The following is a 13118-nucleotide window of genomic DNA, read 5'->3' as shown; positions in this document are numbered from 1 at the left end:
AGCTCCACAGGCGTATCCCGGGGAGTTGTGTTTTGGGGGTTGTAACTCCCCCCCTCCCACCATTCTACAAATAACCAAGGTATATTTTAACTTGCGTTAAACTGAACGTATACTCGTAGTCGGACAATGTATCATAGTTCACTTTTGCTTCAGTTGTTTTTGATACTTTAACTATAACAACTGACATGATACAGTAAAAGACTCATGATTTGTAATTTTTCGGAATGACGAGTCCGTCTGCGACCCGTGGGGGTTGACAAATATAATACAGACCTCACTTCCCGCGCGTCGGGCGAGAGAGACAGCGAGCAGTGGCCATGAACGCCTACAGTAAACGTAGTTCTCATCGCTTTCGTTGTTGGCGCTGGTCGACTATTAGTAAACTGTGTTATTAATGAATACTTACGTTTTTTGCTGATTTTACCATTTAAAAATATTATAATGCATAAAATTAATGAAATTTTATTCACTGTCACTGTTACACTTCTCCTGCATTGTTTCAACTAAAATTGTGTAAGACTTAGGCCTATATAAAATTAGATGCTTGTCTAAAATCCACAATCAAAGTAAAGAACTATCGTGGCCATTTAAATAATATATGACTTGAAGTTCGTAATTTTTTTAGTGTTTTATTTTACACACTAGAACATATCTTGTTTATATCAATTTCAGGAAAAAAATGTAAATAAATAATAATAACAAAATATAATTTGTGATAGTTTTCTAGGTTGCTCTCAAAAGGTTGCCAACAGCACCAATCATACCCCTGGATTGGCCAAATTTTACTCTAGCAATAAGTTTTAAGTTCAAACTTCTTTTAATTTATAATAATTTTAATTTTGGTAGTACATTGATATGTGAAATATAAGCATCTTTAAGTTCTCCTCTGTTCGTTTCTAATTTTCTGACTAAGAAACTTTGACTATTAAAAATTAATGATTTGTCTTTCAACATCTCTTTCATTGAATATGTCCTTTATTCCAATTTTCATGTTCGATACTTTTCTTACAAAAAGTTATCTGTTGTATTTTTTATGTTCAGCGTACTTGCTTCTAAGAAACTGCTAAATAAAAGGCTAATTTGTTATGTATAATACCAATAAAGATGTTGTCTATATCGGGCCTCCCCTGTCAGAGCTCAGGTTGATGCCTGTAATAGTTTGTCTGAAACTGTAACCCAAAGGAATGTCTAGTATGGAAATAGTCCTTGTTATCTCTAGTATAATAGCAAAATAGATTTATTTTTCGACGATTTATATTCGTGTACGTTCATTAATTATTACGATAGTTATTAACAGATCGCTATAACGTGTTTCTGTCACATTTCGAATATAAAAACCCAAAATTACTCAATCAAAGTAATAAAATATCGTGCTTTAAAAATAGTATTTGACTTGAAGTTCATATTTTGTATATATTGTATATTGTTTATCTGTATATATTTGTTCATCGCCGAGCGTCTGCTGCGTCTATGCGCAATGCTCGCAGGTAAAAAAACACACAATTACTAATTTCATGTTTCAAAATGTGTGTACTTGTATACACAGTAATTATATTCTCTAAAAAATACATGTCTATTTATATCCGATTATTTTTGGCCGGGATGGCATGGTTTGAAATTTCAAAAACATTTAAATGTACAATACATATTATTTAAGTAGTACAAATACACGCCCATGTTTTCAAGTACACTATATGTAAAATAAATGTATCCTGGAAGTCCATATTAGAATATATAAATTAGGATTATATTAGAATGGTAACAGGTGGAGGATGTGTCTTTTAGTTCTTAAAATGTAGCAATTTTCTCGAGCCTCTGTTATTCTGATTAATACAGCCTCATTTTCTTGACATTCTTTTGTGTCATCGGGCTGTCTCCAAAAGGGAAGTTTTCGCTTACGTTATAGCCATTTTTGTAGAGCATAAAATAATAATAATAATGCTCTCAGACGGCTGTCAAACTTACATTTTTTATTAATAGCATTTAACATGTTCCTTGTAGGACGGGTGCTTCTGTACCCCGGCCTGACTGGGACGTTTGAAAGTTTTGTAGTGGTAACCCCCTCCCCTAGGGCATCCTAGATACGCCTATGATGAACTGTAAAGTTGATGGTAGTGTGCTGTAGTGACGTTACGACTCAGTGGTGGACCTAGAGCGAGGGCAATAATTCTCTCACTTTCCCGCGGAGCACCCGCGTTTTATCCTTTTTAATACAGTATAATTATAGCGCACATGTAATTTGATGGCGGGGTACGGCAGTATGTTTTGTACGGGGAAAAACTTTCGTTTCGCGTCAAGGAACATCACATATGTGTATGTTTTCCATACGTTTTCAAAGTAGAATTACAGCTTCACCCAAACAAAGTTGGTATGAAGCAGATGATAGTTTTGTTGTGAATGAGTCACTATGATTTGAGGTTATAAAAGTAGTTTAATTTCATAAACTTACTTATTTCTTGCGTAGGCTACTTTTTGTTCTTTTGCAATGTATTAGGTATTCACGGTTTTTATTTCTTTGTTCGTGTGTTCCCTACACCGATTATGTATTGTCTCAGTAGGTTGGGAGCCATTTAATTGAGTGCATCTCAGGATATTGGTGGTACTGTGGACCATCCTCAATCTGCTGCTCCTCTCTCTCTGAACCGCCTAATCCCTGACTTTGTCCGCTGAGATGGGCACGATACCTCGTAACCAAACCAGGGTTCCGCTACTTTACATTGATCACATTCCAGATTGGCATACCCATACTGTTGCCCTACGTCGTCTGACTGGTGGGGATTTCATCGCCCGCTTTTCAAAGGGTGAGTTTATTGTTACCACGTCAAGCATCCCGAATTTTCGTACAATTCAAACTTACCTCACTGAACGGAATGTCAGTTTTTCCCACGTTCCCTGCCCCGCACCCGGGTTGTCTTCCCGTGAGGAGCCTGCTCCACTGTACAACCTGAGACGTCCCAAGGCATTGCCGGACGACTCGCCCTAGACGCTTCACTCATCTAGACTTGCCGTTCTCAAACTCCGCCGACCACGTACATCTTTTCATTGTAAATCTACTTGTTAGTTGAGCAAAGCTGCGAGGTAGATGCTTGATATGACAACGAACAGAGTAGTTCTTTCTGTAAAATGTATTGCGAAACATTGAATCCATTTGGATATATCTTGTTTGCTGATTTTGTTGCAAGAGATCAATAATGGTTTCTTTTCATTTCTTTTTATTATTATTATTATCCATTATTTTAAACAGTTCATTTTTTGTTATTTTAATGAATCCTTTAAATGTGTCCAAATAAAAAAAAAATTAAATACAGAATTCTCACTGGAATACTGCACGATCCGATGGACAAACCATTGGTAGAACATACCCTTATCTCATGCAAATTTTGTGGAATGGCTCTAATTCTTTAGGGAAGACAGCTACTGGAATGCTCCAATTCATTTCTTATGTGAGTACATTTATGTACCTTGTTTAAACAACTACTGTACCCATGGGTATGGAATTTTTACTAAGCTTTTTACAATATATATTACAGGTACTGTAGCAAAATTATTTATTTTATGGTCAGGCACATGTTAAAAATATTTTATTTTAGAAAATGTTTTTTAATCAATATTTTAATATAAAAATCAGAATTTTATCAGGCCTACATTAACATTTCTGCTACAAGTGGTGCCTTATTCTGAACTTAAGTTACAGTAAAAACAAACTTCCTAGGACTATTTGAAACAAACATAAAATAAAAGAAAATTTGTCTTTAAAAATTCTTTCTGGAAAATTGCAATTGAAGAAAAGAGTAAACACATGATGTGATGTAAAGGATTATTTTTAGAACTATCCTGGGCTATATAGTCATCATTATCTCTTCTTTCTGATTCTTATGCTTTCCTTTCTTTGTTGCCTTTTTTTGTTCATTCTCCTTTCCTTTATGATGGCTTCAGCTGCTTACTGGACCTTCTGTAATGTTGCTTTGTCGATCATAATTAAGCCTCCTTGAGTTTGTCCTAATATTGAGATTAAGTTCTTTGAAAACTGCTGCTATTCTCGTTGCTTAATCATTAATTCAAACTAATGCATCTGTGACACCAACAATTAATGCATAATAGCCCCAAAAGTTTTTTAGAACATATACTCCATATTACATGATTCAGATTTTCGTTCAGGTTTTGAGTACGAAAACATGGCCATGAACTTATTTTTTAAGCAGGTCATCCCTTGTCAACAGAAATGCAAAGAGTTTGTTTTATTACAAAGAGAAGCCAAAGAGGAAGGTATTAAATAGGATAATATGAAATGTACAATACAATGTGGTAATAAAGTTTGAGGAATGTTATAGAAATTTTCTATTTTTTACTAAATGTTCATGTTTTTATTTAAAACGAAAATAATTTTTCTCTGTATTTGAGTCAAACTTATGTTCTATGATCACCCACAAAAAATGTAACACTAGGTCATGGCCACCCTGTACAGATGTCTGAGAAGCCTACTTCAGTCATTAAGTGTCTACTTTTGGCCATTGTAATTTACTTCTAAAGTAAGATACTTCTGGTGCCACAATTGAGTTTGCTTTGTTGCTCTGAACAAGAAAAAGCAGGTCTGAGAAGCCTACTTCTGTCAAAAGACAACTAATATGGGTTTTGTTACAGTCTTTTAATTCACAGTAAAAGCTTAATATAATTGAAAATGAAATTTTAAAAGAAAACCATATTCAAAACCTTGTTGGCATTGAATCATCAACCATGACCAGCTTTCACTTTTCTTCTTGTGCTTAAGAAGATTAACATAGGGTGTTTCAAGGTCCTGCCTATAAGAAATAAGGATAAAAAAGTAATAAAATATCTCCATATTGTTATAAAAATAATTTATTTAGTTATGTACTCAAATTTAACAATACTGTATAAAATAACTAGTAATAGGCACATTGTCTTTTGAAACATTTCTATCACAAGTATTACTAGTGATCTAAGAAACATTTTTCCAAAATGATTTTCTGTGCTAACAATACATTAAACATAATGTTCTATTATGCTCAGTTTACTATTATAAAATATTCTGTAGTGCAATCATTTAGTTTTATCTTGCTTGGAATATCTATCTTGGTTAGTGAAATATCTATAACTTCAGTAACCCAGTTCTGAAGATTAATGAAAATTTGTTTTATCAAGGTATTCTTGACAGAAGTGTTTCCTTAGCGCGGTTTTTGCAGAAAACTTTGTAGTGCTTATAGGTTTGACTGTTGTCCAATCTATGACTTAGAGGTTAGGCCAATTTCTTATTCTATATTATAAAGGTACAAATTTGATGCTATAAAATTTCTAAGTTTTAAATGTAATATTGTAATGATTAAGATGTTCTCCTAAAATGACTGAATATTTGGCTATTTTTAATGTGTTTATGTTATTGAGGTTCTACTATATTAGTAAAACCTCAAGTTAGAATATTGTATTAAGTACTGCAGTAAATTTGCCTCAGATGAGTAGCCACAAACATGCATAAGATAAAATTATACCAAAATAAAACATACGAATAAAAAAAGCAAAAGGCATCCACATAGGAAGTCTAATTGATGCAAGTTCTAATAAAGTACTTACCCATGTATGACAAATTACACATTTTTTACAATACGCATGATCAATAGACATCCAAATTCTTTAAATTTTTAAAATATTTGCATTAATTAAATATCAATCAAACTTTATTTTTTATGTTCCAAAAGTACCGGTATATACTTTACAAGAAAAACACAAGTTTTTCGATTAGTATCAATCGTATCTTTGAAATGATATAATTCATTACTCAATCTATGGCAAAAATGAAGGTATACAGTGTTTGAAGTTTAACTGAACTCCTCATGATAAAACTCATTTTCATTTTATTTCAGCTGGCTTTTAACACAAGTAGCAGTGGTGTAACTAAGAGGGGAGATGGTGAGGGGGTAGAACACCCCCCATAATAGGTCTAAAAAAATAAAAAAATATAGTATAACTGCAATTATACTTGTTTGAAACACAGAGTTAAATGTCTTACTTTGAATTAGGCCTATATAATTTATTTAAATCCAGGTGTATTCAGATTTATTCCATACACCATATTGAAGGTGTACTCTTCAATCGAATTCCCCACCTCCCAATCCCTCTTACACCACCAAAAAATAGTATTTTAAAAACTTTCCAAAAGATGTATATAGTTTTGTTATATACAATAATATGAAATAATGGAAATAGAGAAACTTGTTATAGTTGAACACAAGTTTCTTGAACACATGCTTGCTTTGAAGCTATAGCAGAGACTGAATACAATAGATAAATAATTTATTCTTATCACCAAAAGTCTATCATATTATAAAACATTCAAGAAGTAAGGATCTTCTTTGACCCCATCAGATGGTTTAAAGTATTGATTATATTTTTTAAATTGTTCTAATTGGTTAGAATCAGCCAATTAAACATATAAATTAATATAGATGTTTAAATAATTTTATTCCGATAAGACTATGATTTGCAGTTGATTCTCACTATTAAAGCTAAGTACTTATAAGAAATGAACACCCTTTCATATCTATTGTCATATTTATTTTGAAGAGTTACATAATAATAATACAAAATGGATGAAACTATCAAATCATCCAAAGAAGTAACTTGGGAATGTTTAAAAAATTTAAACAGGCACTTTATTGTATTTGAACAATTTCAGAATAGTTAAGTTAGAAAGAGTACAAAAAGACCACAAGTGTAATAATTGAAGTATATAAAGAAAATACAAAAAAGGGCTAGTGGAAAAGACTAAAATAGCTCAACAGCAAGATTAGAAAATACAATAGCCAACATATTACACTTTGAGGAGAATTTGTTCAAAGGCAAACTTATTGAGGCTTCATACAAAATATTAGCAGACCATCCGCTAAGTCAAACCTCGGTTGAGGTTTATCAAGTTATTAATATCAAAAAAGAACAAACTAGGAAACCTATAAAGATTTTAACAATCAAACAAACCTCAAACAACAAAACACCATGCTTACAAGGTTTAGAACCCATAGGGCTGGAAGCAGCTGCCTTAACCTTTCTTCCTCCCGACCAGCGCCTTCATGCCTCATTGTTTCAGATGACACCACAATACTACAAGAAATGCTAACATTGATTTTATTGTTAGTGTTCCACTTTCACTTGTGCTGGTGTGACATGTGTTTGTAGTGTTGATTTCTGTGCAGTGACGAAGCCTGAGTTCATTTTCTTCTGTATGGACTTCAAGCAGTTTTCGGGTACGATCCCTTGCTTTTCTTTTTCTTTAATGGCAGTTCATTGCCGCAGTTGTAAGTTTTAAGAACATATGTATGTATTATTTTTTTCACACCTGATCTAGTATACACCAGCATGTACCTCATTTCAGTTCCTTCCTTGCATAATAAAATATAAGGTTGGATTCTTTTTCAACACACTGCATGGTAGTAAATTCGTATTTCATGTATAGTGACTAAACAGCAACAAACATTCTCTTGGATTCAGTTCAAACAACCTGTAAAACATCTTTAAAGCACTCGCCACTCTGTACAATTTTTGGAAACTATTCCATTTTTTCAACTTACACAATTCAAAACAACACTGAACACAGAGTAATAATCCGATATAAACAAAAATTGGTGTCAGCTCTTCCAGGAAATACAACTATCTACAATTAACCTTCAAGTGATGTCACCCCTTTGACTTGCTTGGACTTGTCTAACCCCTCTTGTAGTTTCTATTCTGTCCGAATCTTAAACTATGTGTTCACAAATGTTTTTACTAAAATTGCATTATACAATTCAGTATTACGTACAAGTAACTAAACCACAGTTTTATATTACTAACAATGACCAACCATAAGCAGAAACAAATTAGGTGCTCTGCTTACAAAACAAATTTTGGTTTCATTTTCTTAATCTATATCAACAGGTTTCAATGACATAACGAAGAGAGGGATGAAAGCAGATAGAACCAGATTCAATCAGATTCATGCCCCTAAAACCAAGTCCTAGTTACACTATTCAAAGATTGGATTTTCTTATAGAATCATAACAATTCTATTCTTTTTTTTAGTTAACTGTGTGATGTCACATGATATTGTAATAATTAATAGTTGACAATCAATTAAACATTGTTCTTACATAAATAACAATAGTTTTATCATATGCGTGTTGAAGAAATTTGTTCAAACATACATATAGTTGTGTATATTATCATTTTAGAAATGTTGTTGACGGGTTTCTAATCTTCATTGTAGGATGGAGATCAAAATAAAACTGGTGACCTATCTTACATGCTGGTCAATAATAACATTCGATATCTTCAACAATGTTTGTTATGACGGCTCAACAGTTTCTGGTTTCCTGTGTGACGTAAGCAGGTGCTCAATGAACCAAACCAGGACAGAGATCATGATCATGAGCGACTGAATGTGAAGACAGAGAGAGTAACTTCCTGTGAAATCTCTTACCCAACCTAGACACAACATTAAACATTCTGACAGTATATAAATAGTAGAGCAACTTATCCATTACTAAAGAAACATAAATATAAATTAGTGAATTACATTTTTGTATACATTTTGTACTAAAAATTGTTTAAACTCATCAGTTTTACACACAAAGAAAAAATTACAGAATAAAAATCATTAAAATGAATACAGTACTTATTTTTCATAATTAGTTAAACTGCAGGAATCAAACTGAGTGTTTGGTTAAAGCGCACATGCATGCTGGATTGTTTTGATTTTGGAGGATTTGGTTCTTTAAGTTGAAATAGCATTTTGAACAAAAAAAGAAATAGAGAGGGGTTCAAACAGTAGTAGAAGAACTAGAATATCTACAAGGAACACACAAGAAATGAAGTGAGTATTGCATGTCTACTATAATATGGTGTACAAATTGTGTGTCTATGCATATGGAGTATTCTACATACTGTGAGGAAGACGTCAATATTAATATTCACTGCAGTTTTAAATATAAAATAAAATGTCCTAATTTCAAATGTGTTTGATATGTATATAACAAATAACAGTTGAATCACCAAATTTTTGAGGGTACAGTTGACTCTCGATAACTCAAATCTCAAGGGAATATGTCCTATTTCTCTGAGTTGTATATATTTTGACTTGCTAATAGTACAAGTGAAAAGGTAAAGCTGAGTGAAATTTGACTTTTCAAGGTCTGTCCAATGTGAGATCTAAAATGACACGATCGCTATGACATGGTGTATAGCATTGCCCACTAGATCGCATATTGCCGATGAAGCACCAATACTCATCTGAATATCAAACTGTGTATACTTTGTCAGTTGTGTTTATTTCTGTTGATCTAAAATGACACGATCACTATGACATGGTGTATAGCATTGCCCACTAGATCGCATATTGCCGATGAAGCACCAATACTCATCTGAATATCAAACTGTGTATACTTTGTCAATTGTGTTTATTTCTGTTGATCTAAAATGACACGATCACTATGACATGGTGTATAGCATTGCCCACTAGATCGCATATTGCCGATGAAGCACCAATACTCATCTGAATATCAAACTGTGTATACTTTGTCAGTTGTGTTTATTTCTGTTGATCTAAAATGACACGATCACTATGACATGGTGTATAGCATTGCCCACTAGATCGCATATTGCCGATGAAGCACCAATACTCATCTGAATATCAAACTGTGTATACTTTGTCAGTTGTGTTTATTTCTGTTGATCTAAAATGACACGATCACTATGACATGGTGTATAGCATTGCCCACTAGATCGCATATTGCCGATGAAGCACCAATACTCATCTGAATATCAAACTGTGTATACTTTGTCAATTGTGTTTATTTCTGTTGATCTAAAATGACACGATCACTATGACATGGTGTATAGCATTGCCCACTAGATCGCATATTGCCGATGAAGCACCAATACTCATCTGAATATCAAACTGTGTATACTTTGTCAGTTGTGTTTATTTCTGTTGATCTAAAATGACACGATCACTATGACATGGTGTATAGCATTGCCCACTAGATCGCATATTGCCGATGAAGCACCAATACTCATCTGAATATCAAACTGTGTATACTTTGTCAATTGTGTTTATTTCTGTTGATCTAAAATGACACGATCGCTATGACATGGTGTATAGCATTGCCCACTAGATCGCATATTGCCGATGAAGCACCAATACTCATTCTGAATATCAAACTGTGTATACTTTGTCAGTTGTGTTTATTTCTGTTGATCTAAAATGACAACGATCACTATGACATGGTGTATATCATTGCCCACTAGATCGCATATTGCCGATGAAGCACCAATACTCATCTGAATATCAAACTGTGTATACTTTGTCAATTGTGTTTATTTCTGTTGATCTAAAATGACACGATCACTATGACATGGTGTATAGCATTGCCCACTAGATCGCATATTGCCGATGAAGCACCAATACTCATCTGAATATCAAACTGTGGTTATACTTTGTCAGTTGTGTTATTTCTGTTGATCTAAAATGACACGATCACTATGACAACTGGTGTTATCAGCATTGCCCACTAGATCGCAATATTGCCGATGAAGCAGCACCAATACTCGATCTGAATATCAAACTGTGTATACTTTGTCAATTGTGTTTATTTTCTGTTGATCTAAAATGACACTAACGATCACTATGACATGGTGTATAGCATTGCCCACTAGATCGCATATTGCCGATGAAGCACCAATACTCATCTGAATAACAAACTGTGTATACTTTGTCAATTGTGGTTTATTTCTGTTTGATCGTAAAATGACACGGAGCGATCACTATGACATGGTTGTATATAGCATTGCCGCACTAGATCGCATATTGCCGATGAAGCACCAATACTCATCTGAATATCAAACTGTGTATACTTTGTCAGTTTGTGTTTATTTCTGTTGATCTAAAATGACACGATCACTATGAACATTGGTGTATATAGCATTGCCCACTAGATCGCATATTGCCGATATGAAGCACCAATACTCATCTGAATATCAAACTGTGTATACTTTTGTCAATTGTGTTTATTTATTTCTGTTGATCTAAAATGACACGATTCGCTATGACATGAACATGTGTATAGCATTGCCCACTAGATCGCATATTGCCGATGAAGCACCAATACTCATCTGAATATCAAACTGTGTATACTTTTGTCAGTTGTGTTTATTTCTGTTGATCTAAAATGACACGATCACTATCGACATGGTGTATAGCATTATGCCCACTAGATCGCATATTGGCCGATGAAGCACCAATACTCATCTGAATATCAAAACCTGTGTATTACTTTGTCAATATGTGTTTTTTATTTCTGTTGATCTAAAATGACACGAATCACTATGACATGGTGTATAGGCATTGCCCAACTATGATCGCATATTGCCGATGAAGCACCAATACTCATCTGAATATCAAACTGTGTATACTTTGTCAGTTGTGTTTATTTTCTGTTGATCTAAAATGACACGATCACTATGACTATGGTTATAGCATGTAATAGCATTGCCCACTAGATCGCATGTTTGCCGATGAAGCACCAATACTCATCTGAAAAATATCAAACTGTGTATACTTAGTCAGTTGTGTTTATTTCTGTTGATCTAAAATGACACGATCACTATGACATGGTGTATAGCATTGCCCACTAGATCGCATATTGCCGATGAAGCACCAATACTCATTCTGAATATCAAACTGTGGTATACTTTGTCAGTTGTGTTTATTTCTGTTGATCTAAAATGACACGATCACTATGACCCCATGGTGTATAAGCATTGCCCACTAGATCGCATATTGCCGATGAAGCACCAATTCTCATCTGAATATCAAACTGTGTATACTTTGTCAATTGTGTTTATTTCTGTTGATCTAAAATGACACGATCGCTATGACATGGTGTAATATAGCAATTGCCCACTAGATCGCATATTGCCGATGAAGCACCAATACTCATCTGAATATCAAACTGTGTATACTTTGTCAGTTGTGTTTTATTTCTGTTGATCTAAAATGACACGATTCACTATGACACATGGTGTATAGCATTGCCCACTAGATCGCATATTGCCCGATGAAGCACCAATACTCATCTGAATATCAAACTGTGTATACTTTGTCAATTGTGTTTAAATTTCTGTTGATCTAAAATGACACGATCACTATGACATGGTGTATAGCATTGCCCACTAGAATCGCATATTGCCGATGAAGCACCAATACTCATCTGAATATCAAACTGTGTATACTTTGTCAGTTGTGTTTATTCTGTTGATCTAAAATGACACGATCACTATGACATGGTGTATAGCATTGCCCACTAGATCGCATATTGCCGATGAAGCACCAATTACTCATCTGAATATCAAACTGTGTATACTTTGTCAGTTGTGTTTATTTCTGTTGATCTAAAATGACACGATCACTATGACATGGTGTATAGCATTGCCCCACTAGATCGCATATTGCCGATGAAGCAACCAATACTCATCTGAATATCAAACTGTGTATACTTTGTCAGTTGTGTTTATTTCTGTTGATCTAAAATGACACGATCACTATGACATGGTGTATAGCATGCCCCACTAGATCGCATATTGCCGATAAGCACCAATACTCATCTGAATATCCCAAACCCCCCCTGTGTATACATTTGTCAGTTGTGTTTATATTTCTGGTTGATCTAAAATGACACGATCACTATGACATGGTGTATAGCATTGCCCACTAGATATCGCATATTGCCGATGAAGCACCAATACTCATCTGAATATCAAACTGTGTATACTTTGTCAAATGTGTTTTATTTTCCTGTTGATCTAAAATGACACGATCGCTATATGACCTGGTGTATAGCATTGCCCACGTAATCGCATATTGCCGATGAAGCACCAATACTCATCTGAATATCATACTGTGTATACTTTGTCAATTGTGTTTATTTCTGTTGATCTAAAATGACACGATCGCTATGACATGGTGTATAGCATTGCCCACTAGATCGCATATTGCCGATGAAGCACCAATACTCATCTGAATATCAAACTGTGTATACTTTGTCAATTGTGTTTATTTCTGTTGATCTAAAATGACA

The 13118-nt window shown here is 34.0% G+C and overlaps 1 protein-coding gene across 4 annotated transcripts in view; it reads right to left on the bottom strand.

Annotated features, from left to right (window-relative positions):
- Nucleotides 1–4839: 4839 nt before the first annotated feature.
- Nucleotides 4840–13118, bottom strand: part of LOC124362610 (monocarboxylate transporter 13) — a 51494-nt gene continuing 43215 nt past the window's right edge. For all 4 annotated transcript variants that reach the window (XM_046817267.1, XM_046817264.1, XM_046817266.1 and 1 more), the window contains one exon: nt 4840–8469. In XM_046817267.1, the coding sequence (XP_046673223.1) occupies nt 8330–8469 (140 nt within the window). In that variant the 3' untranslated portion in view covers nt 4840–8329. The remainder of the gene's footprint in view (nt 8470–13118) is intronic.

The sequence above is a fragment of the Homalodisca vitripennis genome, chromosome 5 (assembly GCF_021130785.1).
Source record: "Homalodisca vitripennis isolate AUS2020 chromosome 5, UT_GWSS_2.1, whole genome shotgun sequence".
Classification (NCBI taxonomy): Eukaryota; Metazoa; Arthropoda; class Insecta; order Hemiptera; family Cicadellidae; genus Homalodisca; species Homalodisca vitripennis.
This window is presented reverse-complemented; position numbering and strand designations above follow the sequence as displayed.